The 17,874-nt window shown below is 35.6% G+C and overlaps 1 protein-coding gene across 1 annotated transcript; it reads right to left on the reverse strand.

Annotated features, from left to right (window-relative positions):
- Positions 1–9,225: 9,225 nt before the first annotated feature.
- LOC128223389 (uncharacterized) lies at positions 9,226–15,124 on the reverse strand. Its single transcript, XM_052932670.1, has 6 exons — positions 14,975–15,124; positions 13,373–13,437; positions 10,857–10,927; positions 9,936–10,178; positions 9,395–9,501; positions 9,226–9,293 (listed from the first exon to the last, which is right to left on the reverse strand). The coding sequence occupies exons 2-6, from the start codon at positions 13,400–13,402 to the stop codon at positions 9,226–9,228; spliced, it is 519 nt and encodes a 172-aa protein (XP_052788630.1). The 5' UTR covers positions 13,403–13,437; positions 14,975–15,124.
- Positions 15,125–17,874: the final 2,750 nt, after the last annotated feature.

The following is a 17,874-nucleotide window of genomic DNA, read 5'->3' on the forward strand; positions in this document are numbered from 1 at the left end:
CTTTAGAACTCGGTTCCTTTTGCAAACCAGCCAGATCTGCCCATGCATGCCTGGGGACTCCCCCCCCCCTTAAACTGGGAAATGTTAAAAACCTTTTTGTCTGAAACCTCTATGCAAATCCTTGCTATTTTGAACAAGGCTTTATTTAGTGGTCCACTACCATGTTTGTTCAAATTATGCCCCTTGGGCCAAAACTGGCACTGCCCTGGGTATCACAATTTTTCTAGAGACTTATTTAAGAAATATTTTCAAAATCTTCTTGTTTCAAACCACAAGGCCCATACCTTTGATATTTGTTGTGGAGCATCATAATTATGATGCATTTGAAAACATTTGAAATAATGCCCATTTGGGCAAAAGCGGCCCCACCCCTTTTGACTTACTTTTTAATTTTTAAAGCTACAGTAATGAAATTAGTTGACCATGTGAACAGTTTTGCAAACAAGCATTAATGTTGTCCTCGGATGTCCTTGACATTGACCTTTGACCGACTTTTTATTTTAAAAGCTACAGAAATTAAATTTTGACCATGAGTACAGTTTTGAAAGCAAATATTTTTTACCCTCAGATTACCTTTACTTGGCACATATTAAAATAGTTCATGCAACAAATCTGCTTACAACACTTCCTGTCCTCAGATGTTGAACGTGCAGCGTTTTCAGCTAACCCAAACACAAAAAGTGAACTATATATTTCTTGCCTATTACTCCAACGTACATGCTCTGGATTGAAAATGACCACAAGAGCCATGCCAGTAGAGCATAGGCCCTTTTGGGCCTCTTGTTCTTCTACAGCAGTGTGCTTTTGACCCCAAAAGTGCCCCAAGAACCCATAGCAGAAATGGTTTCAGCCCTCCAGCTTTAATCACATCCCTGACATTATAATGTACTGATATATTTAAGTAAATAAGCATAGCTGAATCGGTTATCTCCATCTTTTGTGAAAAGTACCATGGCATGTGTGTCAATGAAATTTAGCGAGTGTGAAAGATTTGAAAGTTACAACAAACCAGTTAACTATGTTATTAGCTCTAACCATGTTCTGAACAATCGGCCAAATATCTATCATCATAATGATCAATTGAGCGGTTGTAAAGCACGACATGTATGTGTTACTGTATATGTAGCTACATGATAATGTAAAAGTTGCAGCTGTATTTAAATGTTGTTTGAATAATTTCATTGTAAACTTGTACTTGTAGGTTCCCTGATATCAGCATCAATCACTTTCCCAGCCCTATCATGCATGTCATTCTACACTTTTTACGATGTTTACTTATTTGGATGATGCAATTCACAAAAAGGAGCCAAATATATATATGTACAAGTCTTTTTACAAGATACACATACCTGAACAAGATGTTCATACCCATACAAAATACACATACCTGAACAAGATACACATACCAGTACAAGATACACATACCAGGACAAGATACACATACCAGTACAAGATACACATACCTGAACAAGATGTTCATACCCATACAAAATACACATACCTGAACAAGATACACATACCAGTACAAGATACACATACCAGTACAAGATACACATACCAGTACAAGATACACATACCAGGAAAAGATACACATACCAGGACAAGATACACATACCAGTACAAGATACACATACCAGTACAAGATACACATACCAGGACAAGATACACATACCAGTACAAGATACACATACCAGTACAATAAACACATACCAGTACAAGATGCACATGCCTGTACAAGATACACATGCCAGTACAAGATACACATACCAGTACAAGATACACATACCTGTACAAGATACACATGCCAGTACAAGATACACATACCAGTACAAGATACACATGCCAGTACAAGATACACATACCTGTACAAGATACACATACCAGTACAAGATAACACATACCAGTACAAGATACACATACCAGTACAAGATACACATGCCAGTACAAGATACACATGCCAGTACAAGATACACATGTCAGTACAAGATACACATACCAGTACAAGATACACATACCTGTACAAGATACACATACCAGTACAAGATACACATACCAGTACAAGATACACATACCAGTACAAGATACACATACATGTACAAGATACACATACCAGTACAAGATACACATGCCAGTACAAGATTCACATACCTGTACAAGATACATGTTACCAGACCAGTTTCACGTACCAGTACACATACCTGAACAAAATGCATATTTCTGACGAGATACACATACCCTTACAAGATACATGTACCCTTACAAGATACACATACCTGTAAAAGTCATTGTGTTGCTTCTCCTCCATTGTCAGAATGTTCAACCTTCATTCTTCAGTCAGCTGACCAAAATATTTACTATATTGCTTTGTTAAAACTGATGTTGTCAAATGCTAGATTTATTCTTATTATATCACAATAGCAAATTATTGTACATTTGTTTAGTAGCTTTAACTCCAAAAGCTTACAATTTAATCTGACAGAATGTTATTGCTTTCTGTCTCATGCCATATTGGAGAAACAACCAGATGTAATTTCTGTTAAAATGATCTAAAAAAAAACACATTCACTTTTAAACACCAAGTACTACCAGACGAGTGTTAATACATAACTTAATTGGGGAGGCATATCGATTTTGCTCAAGTTGTCCATCAATCTGTCTGGGCAGACATTAGGCGGGTTTAAGGGCTGTGACCATTGGAAGGGTTAGGAGCTATTTCGTTTTGTGCACTCCATACCTCTTGAACTGTGTGAAAGAATTTGAAAGAACTTGCTGCAAATGTTCACCATATGGAGTCAATGTGCAGTGCACATGTAACAACCAGCTCGGTTGAAGGTCATGGTCATATTATATGACTACATTTCGAGTCTGTGTATTAGTGATCAAAGGTCATATGACTACATTTGGATCAGTTTATTAGAGATCGAAGGTCATAGGACTACATTTCGGATCAGTTTATGAGAGTTCGAAGGTCATATGACTACATTTGTGATCAGTTTATTTGAGATGAAACGTCTTATGACTATATTTCGTGTCCGCTCCATATCTCTTCAACCACTTAAAGGATTTTGAAATAACCTGCCACAAATGATCACCGTATTGAGACGATGTTGGGGACACATCTGATTTTGATTACAGAAACAACCAGCTAGCTTATTTTGTTATTCCTTAATATAAAAAATAAACTCACCAACTTTGACTATACCCATTTAATCTAAATACATGAATGTGTATTCCTGTTTTAACTGATGATACATATCTTCAAGATTGATTTTGTAATAAACAATTTTGCAATCTGTTATGCGCTTCATTAAGTTATTCTATTGTTGCGTTGGTTGGTAATCAGTCAAACGGCCATTTATTCTTATCATTTTGAAGGATCTCGCTCGCAGATTGTACATTATCAATGATTTGTTGAAACTGTATTGAAATTTAGATGTTCTACCTACTTTTATAAACAAACAACAACCGGAAAATTCTCATTCAATCCTAATTTTGTAAAGCATTACTAACACTTTGGGACAAAATAGAGCATTTCTGTCATTGTAACTTTTTAAAAATAATTTACAAAAAGGCTCTATTTTGTTTTATCATTGAAACATTCATTTTTTTCACATTTTAACAACATTTATTTTTTTATTTTTTTTGTCTGATGGGTCACCCCATAACGTGAACCAGTTCCTTTGATACTCGAAGAACCATAATGCCAAAGTAACCAATGGCAATGCCTTCCTAAAATAACATGTATCAAGAAAATATAATCTGTATTTTGTTGTTGTGTGAGTTTGATAATTAAATCTTTAAATTATTGTTTTGAGCAAATCAGTAATTGCTGACTATTCATTTACTTCTATGATAAATCATATTGTGTTACTGCCAACATGGCTGTGTGCCTACCATATCAAAAGTGTGGTATTGTAACAATTTTTTTATTTTAGCAATTTTTTGTTGCATACGTGTACATCAATTTATGTTTTTATATTACAATACTTATTATGCAAAAAGGGCCTACATAATAACGCTGGTTTGCTTCATGTCTTAATTCGGGCCTAGATTTCTCAAAAGCTTGTAGTAATTTGCTGAATAGAAAGATTTGTCATAAGATGAAATGGAAACACAAGAAATGCTGCTATTCCGTTTTGGTGTAAAAGTACCTGTGGAGTAATGTGCTGTTATGATTGGTTACTTAATAACACAATGATTATGTTTATATAATATTTTATAAGACTTGCCATTTTCTGTCACTTTCTAGAAGAATTATTAAATCTTAAAAACGTACCTTAAAGACTGTGTTTTTCTTTTCAGTCCTATCCACATCTAAACCATTTTATTTTTTGCTTTAGTACATGTTTATTACCTATCAGACCTCGTCAGTATCAGTATTGATGTGAAGTTAAATGCTTGAAATGTTAATAAAAATATTATTGAACGACTTGTGTCTGTCAAAAAAAATCATATGGACATATTCGAAAAAGGAAACAGCATTGATACAAAGTATACTAAACATATTTGAGTCTTCTGTCATCCTTTGTTGTGTTTTTAAGAAAGAGGTTGATTGAGAGGTATTCTCATTGGCGTTTTCGTTTGTGTGATAAGTTTCTTCGTTTTTGTCATTGACGTCTTCGTTGTCGTCGTTGGCATCTTCTTCATTTGTGTTCTCCTTGTCTACTTTGGCGTCTTCAGTGTCGTCATTAGCGTTTCTTGTCATCTTCATTGGCATCTTCGTTTTGTCATTGGCCTCTTCATTGACGTCAATGGCGTCTTCGTTGACGTCATTGGCCTCTTCATTGACGTCAATGGCCTCTTCGTTGACGTCATTTGCCTTTCGTTGACGTCAATGGCGTCTTCGTTTTGTCATTTGCCTCTTCATTGACGTCAATGGCGTCTTCGTTTTCGTCATAGGCGTCTTCGTTGTGTTAATTGACGTCTTCGTGGACGTCATTGGCGTTTTTCTTTTTTTTTTCATCGTCATCGCGGTCTTCGCTTTTGTATTTGGCAGCATCATACTTACACGAAAACCATGAACGTTAGCGTACAGCTAGATTTCTAATATGTATATAACTGTCATCCCAGCAGGTCCCATTTAAATTGTTAAAATATTCTTGAGGGATGCAATGTGGCCTGCTTTTACAAACATTGCCAAATATTGCGATCGATTAATCCGCCGACAGTGTCTGTGGTCCTCTTGGTGAAATCTTTTAAGGGTTGTCATAAGCATTTCTAGAGTAGGATGCATACAAACAGTGCGAAGCCACATATTTAAGAGCAAAATTATGAGTTATAGCCTGGACAAGAAACTTTAGTTACTGTGAATTTAGACTTTAGGTGAAACACAAGGAAACACAGTGTTGAACGCATCATTGTATATTGCTAAAATTACATTATTTAATAACTCATTGTTTTATTTCATTAAATTAACGGTAGAAATATGTGTTTGTGTGTGTTTTTCGACCTCGGATAATAGTTTAATTCATTAACGGCAACGGGCAATTGAATAGTGTTGTTTATTGACCGAAAATTATTAACTATACATTACTAGATCACGCCATATATCATGACTATATTTTCGGTCATGTTTACAACCAGGGATAAAAATGCCGTAGTGACTGACCACATCCGAAAATCACGTTACATACACTATACATTTAGATATATTGTCTAACACATCAATTCACATTAGTCGTCGTGTCTGTGTGCGCCCTGTGTGAAGGGCATGGGCAGGACTGGATTCACGTATCCCGTGGACGTTACCAGGGCAACCGGTACCATGGAGTCACGTGACTGTAACGCTTGCGTTTCTTCCTGCTTCAATCGAAATTGCTGTTTGAGCTGGTCCGACAACACTCGAATCCTGTAGTCCGTTACTGCATATATAATTATACACACAATCCATATTGCAGCCACAAATATTATGAATCGCCATAGTAACGTTCCGTGACGCTTGGATCGCCGCCGAAATTGGTCGTATTGTGTGGGTAACATTACTTGTTTTGTATACAACGTACTGAATTTATGTCAAATATGCTTTTTATACGTGGATTTTTCCAACATTCCACGTCTTTATGTAAATCTGGGCATTGTTGAAGATAATCAAATTCATAACGTTTTATGTATACTACTAATCATATCCGACAATTATTTGACTATCTTGTAGTAACATTCAATGTCTAACTTATAATAGTTTCCAACTTTTCACAATATATCATTACATAATGATGAAATGGCGACACATGTTATTGAACGTATAATATAGATTTTCATTTTATTGATATCATATCATTTAAGTTGCTTCTGAATATTTTGGTGTCGTCATTGACGTCTTCAACATTTTTAATGGCAATTTAATACAACTCTGATCCTTAAAATCAATCTAATGAAATTGACAAACGAAGTACACGACGTTGTTAACATTTCACAGTATGATAAGGGTGCTTCTAGCCATATGCAGCAGTTACGTTGACAGGACCAACTTTGATGGGCCACAAAAAATAAGGCCAAACAATTATCAAAGCATGAACAGTTATCATAGAAATCTTCAAATCAACCGAAAAATCCCACGAATATGTTTTCTCTATTATATAATACCATAATAATTATACAAACATGATATATAACTAATTTGGCCTTAAATTCTTTTACCACCAAAGTGGTAACAGTCAACATAACTTCTGCCTGTGCGCGGAGTATACACACACTTATGACTAAAATACAATTATATGCATATATTTTCACACTTATATGCGTTACAAACCTGTTCTTCTTTCTTGTTTCCAATGTTCATGCCATGCCAAGTGTACAAGTACTTAAATTCTGGGACCGAACAACTCGGCCATCTCCGGCCATCTCCGGGAGAGACATATCTGTTGGACAACGCCCGATTGGCGCTCATTTTTGTAAGGTATAGCAAAGGACTATAACTGTTCATGCACTTAATTGACGAACACATGTTACCTAACAGCAACATTCAGATATCACCGTTCAGTTCAAATCAATATGTAATGATATGCTGGATTAATTAGAAACAGATAGGATACATATCTGTCGAGCATCTTAAGATTGTTGCGTTTTGTAATTAAAAATATTCAGACTACATGGACCAGGGTCCGTGTATATACCGTCTTTTCGGTTTTCGTTTTTTTACAATTGAAAGTAAAAACACAAAAATAAAATGAGTCTAATTAAAGCAAAACAGACATTATAATTATAATTAAATTTTATGTATTATCATGTTTAACTCATTGGACTGAAAATATTAAAAACAAAGCATATGATTAAGGTTCAGATTAAAACTGTTTTTACGTTTTTAATAAATAGCTACGTGTTCAAAAATCCCACAGTTAAAAAAGTGCCAAAATTTTGCTAATATTCTTTTTTATCTGTAACTAAATCATATCGCAGCATTTTTTTCATCATTGAAAGTCAAATACGTTAAGCATGGTTATGCATTTAATGTCTAAAATAAATTAAAATGCATCGACCTATATTGTTTGCTCATTAAACCGGGTTTCGAGCGCTCGGACAACATGTACGTTCATTTTAGACATGTTACAATGAAAGTGGTTATTAAAATATTATTAAATTTTAAGACAACTAATTAAAAAAACGTAATAAAAGTATCAAAAATATATTTTGCAAAATTTCATAGATTTAAATAAAGCACAATAAAATAATAAAATGAATAACATCATGCAACAATGAATTTAGGTAAAACAGGTAATATTTGATTTTTAAATTAAAGTGACACTCTTATTCAAAATCAATACATTCAGATGTATAATAAATATACATTTTTAACTACTTACTAAATAATGCATTTATGGAATATATATAAATTACTGATAACAAGATTGTAACCGTGTATTTAATAGATAATGTGATCTTCACAAAGATAGAATTACATTTGTTTTCTGCTCCTTTCTGCCAAATTAAACTCGGTATCCTTTATAATAACCATTGTTTTTTTACATTAATTCATCCTTTTTGGTATATTTAAACAATTGTTTTAATTGTGGTAAAATGTATTTGGGAGTAAGAGTGCATCTTTAAATAAACATTCGTGACCCTGACACTATAGACGAAAATAACAACTTTTTTCTAATGGAAAATAATCCATCCGTATGAAATTGTTTCAAATCATCCATGTAGTGTATGGTACAAAATATATTTTACAAATGATAAATCACAATGATTGGGAGCATATCACGTTTTCTAGTTTGCTAAACGAAACTAAAATCAGGTTATTTGAATTTTGAGTATTTTTATATTTATTTTTGAAATCCACTTTTCAATTATGTAAGGAATTCATGACTGACTGATAACAGCCATTTTTCAAAAAGGTTTTTTTTTCAAACAAAAATGATGGAAACAAAGATACATGCCGTTCATTGAAACGTTCTTTGTTAGCTACAATAATGAGCGATCAGGGATACGTTTTTTTATTATTTTGTCATTTCTTATTAGTCACTGTAACGACGTCTCGAGTCTGCCATAGTAAAAAAAATCGTCAAAAATCTCGTTGACGGCCATTTAGGTGGACTACGTTCATGCAACAGCTAGAGAGGAAATTATCCAGGTAAGATTCAATACGTCGACCACAAATACGCCCGATGTCATTTAACTAAATATCAGGACCAACTAACATCAACCTGGTTGTTGAAAAAGCATGACTTGTGAAAAAAGAGGACGAGATTTCTATAATGCGGCCCAAGGAAGTAGTTCCACTTTTTGAAGTTGCATATAAATGCACTAGAAGTACCCACCAACGTAGTGGAAGTCAAGGGGTTACCCTCATATACCCTTGCAGCAGCCGTTAATTAGAGGTAGTCTGGAAGATATCCCTATATACACTTGTAGTAGCTGTCCGAATCGAGGAAGTCTAGTAGCTACTCTTACATGCACTTGCAGCAGCCGTTAATTAGGGGAAGTCCGGAAGTTATCCATATATACATTTGCGGCAGCTGTCCGAATAGAGGAAATACAGAAGTACTCTTGTAAACACTTGCAGCTGCCGTCAGAGTAGAATAAGTCCAGTAGTTAACCATATAATTATATACTTGCAGCAGGCGTCAGGGAAGCGGAACTCCTGAAGTTATCTCTGTATGCACTTGCAACGGCCGTCATTATAGAGGAAATCCTGACGTTAGCCATTAATGCACTTGCAGCAGCCGTCAAAGTAGAAAAAGTCCAGCTCTACATCATCTAGGTCGTCTGCTTTTTTCACATCATCCTTCACAGCAACGCCGATATACATACCGTTCTCCTGCGAACATTGGCAACCTTCACAGAAGAGCAACGCACTGAAATGTCAAATAATTGTTAGGATTTTATTTCATTGAAATATGTCTTTACACAACAGGGAAAATACCGACAATAACTCTAATTGTATTATCAAACTTACGTGCATCTGTGTACGGCGAAGTACTGCCTTTTGTATCAAACTGCAGAAGAGTTCGTTCACGTCCATTCACATTAATTCTTTTTTTAGGAGCAATAAATGCTACGTTCCTGAAAGAATAGTGCAATGACAAATGGGCTCATAGTTACAGTGAACACTAGCTATTCATATGCATAAACGCCCCCCCCCCCCCCCCCCCAGTTATTTAGTTTTTAACTTTTTTTTAATTTTTGGCTTGGAACGAGCCAGATTTTGCGTAAATGCCCGGATTTAAGACTACCGTCAACAGAGCCGATCGCAGTTGTCATATTTACGTTCGAAAAATGATGTTTTATGGCTAAAGGCGTTACTAACGCTTTAAGACAAATGAAATTTTCGGCAGTTTACCAAAACAAATGAGATCTGTTCTATTGTGATTTACTAGTATCTTAAATGACTGATTTGAAGGCACTGATGCCAAAACGACCTGATTCTGAAACAAAACAAATAGAAAGGTCACAACTGTCAATTTGTGAGAGTGTAGCTTTAACATAAAACGACGTACGATTTACAACATCCGTGTTCCACGGCGGCCAATTGTCGCTTCTTTCGTTTTTTGCCTGCTAATGCCCTTCCGCAGCTAAAACCGCATGTCACATTTAAATTAGATATGCTTGGCTCCACGACAGTTCTGGTTGTGAAGCCGCTCATGTATCTTCTCTCATATAGCAGCTGCTCATCGGGGGATCGGAAGTACGCCGGGAAGAAGGAGTTGATGTTGTCAGCGTTGATCTCCCTTTCTTTATGTCTATAACAATAATAACAATAATAGTAATAATAATAATAAGAAGAAGAAGAAGAAGAAGAAGAAGAAGAAGAAGAAGAAGAAGAAGAAGAAGAAGAAGAAGAAGTAGAAGAAGGAGAAGAAGGAGGAGAAGAAGAAGAAGAAGAAGAAGAAGAAGAAGAAGAAGAAGAAGAAGAAGAAGAAGAAGAAGAAGAAGAAGAAAAGAAGAACACTTGACTCGGACGTTGGGCCTGACGAGTAGACGACCCCTATTGATTTAAGGGTCATCGGGTTAAGGTCACAGTGACCTGGAACGCAAGAAGAAGAAGAAGAAGAAGAAGAAGAAGAAGAAGAAGAAGAATGTGAAACAACCACTAAACGGCTTTCCGCATGTATACATTTCGCATATAACATATACATACGATAGATTATGTTTAATTTATTGGTTTATGGTACTCGTTTTAAGGATTGATTCTTAATTTGTGTGCGTTCATGCAGTATGAACCTAAGGCCGCTATTTTACAAATCCATAAATCACGCTATTATGATGGTCTTTTATGTCAAATCGTTGAATGTACGCCATAAAACAAAGTGTAATTAATATTCCATTACTGTCTCTCAGTAGAAAGTGGTTTCTTGAAAAAAAAAATAAGTTTACGAAAAGGGCTGTGATAAAAGAGATCAATAAAAACAAGGTATTACCTTAATTCCCTGTAAATGAATACGGCTATGACCACAGCAAATGTCAGGCAAAGAACACCTAATGCGATTGCCTGTGAACATACAGAACTACGAGGATCAGCCGTTTAGTTCTAGGATTTACTTTGCTGAAATAACGATACTTCAATAAAAGTCACTGAACTGTTAATTGTTATATTTGCCTTATTGTATCTGCAGGTGTACGTTAAACAGAAATATAAGCTGTTTTTTATATGATATGTTTTTGGACAAAAAGTTTTACCGGTAATGCCTCTAAAAACACTTATTTATCATTATTTTACTATATAATATTGAAATTGCTGAAAAAAAGAACAGTTAAAGCATAAAACAGTATTTTGGTTTTAGTGGGGTTCGAACCAACGCCTGTAAAGTCAAGAAAAAGTTATGGCAATCAACCAATCACGCAACACCACAGCCGTAATTAATTTTCAATTGCGTTATAAACGCAGATGACATATGTGGTCTCCAGAGACAATATTTGAGCAAATATCAACATTTGCTGAAGGGTTTCAGCATTTGGTAGTTTTAGCTCGACTATTCGAAGAATAAGGAGAGCTGTACTACTCATCCAAGCGTCGGCGTCGGCGTCACACCTTGGTTAAGGTTTTGCATGTAAGCACCTTTAGGTCATTAACTCAGCAAGTATATCATGTATTGCATTGAAACTTTCGATATGTTTTTCCAACTATACAACCTCCTAAATTAATCAAGTTAGATAGCACTTATTTGAATATAATGCAAATTATGGACCTTTATTATCTGGCTGCAATTCTGATTAAGGTTTTGCATGTAACCACAATTATACATACACCAACTACTAAATGTCTTGTTTTGAGACTTTCTACAATGCTACTCAACCATCCAACCTACCTGTATAACCAAGTTAGATAACTCTATTATACATATAATGCTAATTATGGCCCTTTATTTTTCGACTTAGAAATTCTGGTTAAGGTTTTGCATGTAATCACATTTAAGTCAATATAATGCCAAATAATTGCCCTTTATTATTCAACATAGAAATGTATTGCATTGAGACTTCATACAACGGTATTTAACCATCCGACCTACTTAAAATACAAGTTGGATTACTGTGTTTTGCAAATGGTGTGCCTTAATTATTCGACTTCAAATTCTGGTTAAGGTTTTGCATGTAATTACCACACTTAAGTCAATATCTCAGCAAATACACTATGTATTGCATTGAAACTTTATACATGTACTCCCAACCATTCAACTTTCTTAATTAATCAAGTAAGATAACTCTATCTTACACATGATAACAATTTTGCCCCTTTATTATTCGACTTTGCAATTCTGGTTATGGTTTAGCATGTAAGCACATGCAAGTCAATAATTCAGCACTTACTTGATGTATTACATTGAAACTTTAAACAATCAAGTAAGATAACTCTATATTGCATATAAAACAAATTTTGCCCCTTTATTATTCGACTAATGTTTTGCATATTATCTTATTTTACAGTGATCCATGCATGTTTCACTGCAATTCTTATCTTTAAAGGGGCGGAATAGTCGAGCGCGCTGTCACTGTGACAGCTCTTGTTGGTTGAACACTCCTTATGATGAGCCGCACTAGTGACTTTATTTCGTAATTAAAAAAGTGCATTTTACACATTAAGGAGTCACTTAAGTGATTCTATGTCTATGAGGGTCTGCGAAGTTTATTGAACATTTTCACCAAAAAAATAATCTTATCTGTTGAAAATTCAATTTTGCCAGTTAACGAACAAAGATCAATGATTACATAACTATGTTTACTTGGTATTGCTTAATATTTTAAGAAATGACGTCAATACGTGATAAGTTACATATTGCAGCGTGATAATACCCTGTCAATAGTGGGATTTTTTTCATATTAAAGAAAACGTTAAAGAACATTTTGAGATGGTTTTGATCTGCGTGAACTTCACATATTTGTCATGGTTACCATAAATCAGGATGTAACGATTATATTGATCTATATTTATACCAATTTTCAAAACTTTTCAACATTATGTGTTTCTTAAAAGGAACAGAGTTTTACCGTTTTTATAACTCTTTTATTATTTTTTTGTCTTGGAAAGAGCAATTTTTTGTGTAAATATCTGCAAACAATGATAAAAGATTGCTGACAAAAGATTAGATCGCAGATTTTCATATTTCCGTTCGAAAATTAATGTTTTATGGCTTAAACCTTTACTTTTAAGAAACATGCATATAACATTATTTTTTGAACGCAAAAATTGGCTGGTTCCAACACAAACAATGAAAACGTTGACAAAACATTCAGTCTGTGAGAGTGCAGCTTTAGCGTAACAATATCGTGAACATCCCGAACACCTCTCGTACACCATATAGTTGTTACTTATGCATTTGAAAGTAATATTCGATAAAGGAACCCAACACCATACATAAAGCAATATAAACGCCCCTTGCTTATACAGCAATGAAAATGAAGTATACTATTTGATTATACAATGAAATGATATACAGACCATTATCCGAGTCTTGCTACAGTCCGCCATTCTAATGTTTTCGACAGTTTTTGCCAACCAACGTTCTAAAAGTAAAAACACTAACAATCATAGCGTCATCAATAACATATTAATAACACATTTACTATAAGGGGCACAATATTTCATGACCATCAGTGAAACAGTTGAAAAGATGAGATAATTATATAAATATATATACACCCCCACCCCCATTCTTTCCCACTGTGCAATAGTGAGTGGGTAAGGCCAAATACAAATGTTTCAAACTTTCAGGTTTTATTTTGAGGGACAATCTTTTTAAGGGTAAAACACACATCATTTGCAACATGTTTTGGTGTAATAAAAAGTTTTGAAAAGTTTACGAAAGATTTTATGTACAACTGATGTACGTGTTATGCGTGCTAATTATTGAACCTCAAACTAAATAATAAACAAAATATCTTTGCACCGTGGAAGGCCCTTTATGTTAAATCGTTGAATGTACACCACATTTTCGGCTACATGCGACTACAAACTTTTAAAATTACGATCTTGAGTGAGTCACGCCTTGTAAACAGTTATCATTCCTCCGGTACTGAAGGAGCGTGCGCGTCAAAAGGTTGCGGTTGCGCCCCTAACTTACCCCCCCCCCCCTCAAATCCTGGACCGTCACTGATGAGATTAGGTTAGGTCAATGATGTTTAGCAATGAATAAAAAAGACGTTTTTTTTCTTGCTGCTGAATAATGAGAATAATAATACAGTGTTTACGAGAAAGAAAAGTTCGACAGAGACTTAACAAGAGAAACATAACGTATAAAACAACAGAAATAGCACATACAAAATATCACAGAGTTTACTTATCCCGCATACTTCTAGAAATATGTCAACATAAACCTAGGAAATACATGCTTGCTGAATTTGATTCAGCCCGTCCATTGGAAGTAGAAAGCATTAATAAACAGCCATGTTAAAAACACAGTTGCATATTTTAAAAAAGCAGATGAAACAAATACCACATATATCAATACTTTATGAATAAAGAAACGATGAACTTATCAAACTGGTATCAATTAATTATGAACTTTTTACAAAAGTACTGCATGACACATTATTTAATTAAGGCATAGCACTTCCATGAACATCTCAACCGATTGGTACACAAATTAGATATATAATACGATATTTCCAGTTTTCATTAATCGTTAATATTGTCTCATAGTTCACTGAATTATATTTAAAGAATGTCAATAGTTGTAATGCACCAGTCAATTGTAACCACGCCCCCCCCCCCTCCCCAGGTCCGGGGAATAGCCAGGACTTTGACTTTCCGTCAAGCCAACCCCGGGTCAAATCGCCGCCCTGCGGGGACGAACTGTTGGTTAAACCCCGGCTAAATGCCCCCGCACCCCAGAGACTCTATATAAGGCCCAATCTCCGCTAAATTTGGCGCTATGACAAAACCACCGCTGTCAGCCGGCCCTGTGGGGGCACCTGGAAAGTAAAAATACGGTCCTTTTCCCCTGCTTTCCCCGGTATACCCCCGGACCTGGGGGGCGTGGTTTCAATTGACTGGTGCATTATTTGTATGAAATCGAAATAAACAAAAAGCTAGTTTACTTACAAATTGACGCCTCTTGTTATTCCTTGTTGTTTAAATACAATATTGTATCAAATATATATGGAGATATTAATATACTCGGTTCATCTTTGCGTGATTAAAGCAGGAAGCTATCTTATAGAACATCAATTCAATCAAGCATTGGCAATTAAATATTTTTAAACCCCCGGTAATCGGGATTGGGATGTTGATGAAAGGCAAACTGGTGCATTTACGCTTTGAAACCGTCTTAGTTGAGTTGGTTTACAGATACGCATTTAAACTAGAATCAAACCATTTTAATTGGTTAACTTACTTTTATAATCGACCAATCAGAATATGTCATACCCCATGAATTCGTTCAATGAAATAAATATACAATACATGAAGTTATTCAGGAGCTAAACTGATAAATGATTCAGTAAGATATTGTACACATGTGTTTCGGTAAATACCCGAAAGTTAACCCATTAGTTAGCCAACTTTTTTTTAAATACGTTTCAAACTGATTACAATTTCAATGTCACCAATGTTGACCAGAGCCCATACTGTGTAGAGTTTGAGGCCCAGACACGGGGGAGCCAATGCTTGGATGTAACGAAGTAGATTTAATAGTGTTTTGTTTGAAATATATATGTGTACATGCTCTTATATTTTATCGTAAAATCGATATTATAAAAATACATGCATACGTTACGCAGCAGTCAATTATAACCACGCCCCCTCTCCCCATGTCCGGGAGTAGACAGGGAGTAAAAATGGGCCGTGTTTTTACCTTTCTGGTGGCCCCGTAGTGCCGTGTGATTGAAATGTTTTTGTTTTCGCACCGAAAACAGCGGAAATGGGCCTTACCTAGGATGACCCCGGGGTGCGGGGGCATTTGTCGGGGATTTCACAAGCAGTCTAATCCCTCAGAACAAAGTCCCCCTATCAGTCCCCGGACCTGGTGGGGGGGGGGGCTGCTATGTTACAATTGACTGATGCGTTATAGTTTTGAGTCGTAAATTCCAGGCATAATGAAGTATGCGCCCTGTTTGGCGCTTAAGAAAAAAGAGTTTTCCTTTTATATTTCGTGGGACCTTTGAAGGCACTGAATCAGATACGGTTTGTCATACCATTTCTTAAAATAACAACGTGTCAATTTGACTGTTTTGCGTACCTTATATACATTAAGTCGGTGTACCGCTTGTTTCCATTTGCCAATGTTTTGTTAACGTTCGTTTTAACCGTATAACCGCCACCGGGCAGGCGTATTTATATTGCGAGAAAATTTATATAACTCACTTCCCAGGTGAAATTATCCTCCAAAAACACCAAAATCCCTTCGAATACTACCATTTTATTCCGCATCACATTTCCCTCTCTTAAAATTCGGAAAACACAAAACACGTGTTGACCCCCTGAAGCTGAGGCCTAAGACAACTATCTAAAGTACGCGAGTTGCTGCTGTTCGGATCTGCATCATATTTTCAAGTCTCTGTGTATACCATGAGGCTCCTGAATACAAGCATTCTTCAGTTATTGATCGAAATCGGATTTTCAGCTCAAGGTCATATATTTATACCTCAACTTCCATTCCTTTAATGAACTGACTTTCGGCAAAATTTTGCGTTCATCAATCGATGAACGCAACATCTTCGGATTTGTTCGGATCGCAATTCATCGCATATCAATATACATGAAAACTATTGATCTTGTTATTGTTTGTATTGTATCAGCAGGCTCGTAAACTATAAATCAACATTTTAGAAAGTGTTAATTTATTATATTTTATATGCATTGTTGCCATTAATGTTTAAATTTTACGTTTAAAAGTGGTTGATCTTTTCCCGCGTTATTGTGACGTCATTTAAAAAATGTCTCCGGTTACAGTCGGGTCGTTCTATTGGTTTAATGGGTGAGAAAGATTTAATGAATGTTTTTTTTAAATGAAATGAAGTTTTTTTAACAATTCTTGAATGAAATAAGGAACTATTGGTGTAAATATAAGTAATGAATTTCGGGGTTGATGTCATTATCGGGGATATGAACGCAATTGGGCCTTCGGACTCCACACACTTTGACCAGCCCAACTGCGTTCATACCCCGATAATGACATCAACCCCGCAATTCATTCCTAACACGACCTTGATCTTTGACTAACTGACGTCAAAACATAAGGGTGCTGGTCATGTTTGAGGGACGTCTACAAAGTGCTTAGCGTTTTTCAATCATTGACAGGAACCTGAGCATTATTAACATACGGCCACAACGACCTTGACCAACTTACATCGAAAACAAAAAGGGTTCATCTGCTGGCCATGACCAAACTGCCGACAAAGTTTGAGGTCCCTGGGTCACAGCGTTCTTCAGATATTGATCGGAAACCGAGTCCAGCATAAGGTCATCACCAATCTCATTAAAATCATATAACGTGACGTTCACTTCATATCATTTAAGGAATAAATTGCGGGATTGATGCCATATTATCGGGGATATGAACGCAATTTGGCTGGTCAAAGAACGCGTGGACATCAATCCCGCAATTCGTTACTTGTATTTACACGAATAGTACATTATTTCATTCAAGAATTTGTTTAAAATACTTTATTTCATTTAAGAAAACCTTTCAGTGATCTTTCCCACAGAGACTTGAATGTATGATGCAGATCCCAACAGCTGCCCCTGGCTTACTGTAAATAGTTGCCTGTGGCCTCAGTTGGGTAAAATCAGTCTTGACCCTGAAAAAAAAATACAACATTTTATGGGCTAGTGGATTTTTTGATTTTATAGAAAGTTGAAAAATCGTCGACAAATCATGTTTACTAGGTGAATTGTGTTCCATGACGTGTTAAGCACACCATAAAATGTTGTATATTTTATTTTCTGTGATCCTTCTTTACCTATTCTGTAAATAGACCGACCCATTTTCATGTATATTGTTG

Source organism: Mya arenaria, chromosome 17, assembly GCF_026914265.1.
Source record: "Mya arenaria isolate MELC-2E11 chromosome 17, ASM2691426v1".
In the NCBI taxonomy this organism is placed as follows: domain Eukaryota; kingdom Metazoa; phylum Mollusca; class Bivalvia; order Myida; family Myidae; genus Mya; species Mya arenaria.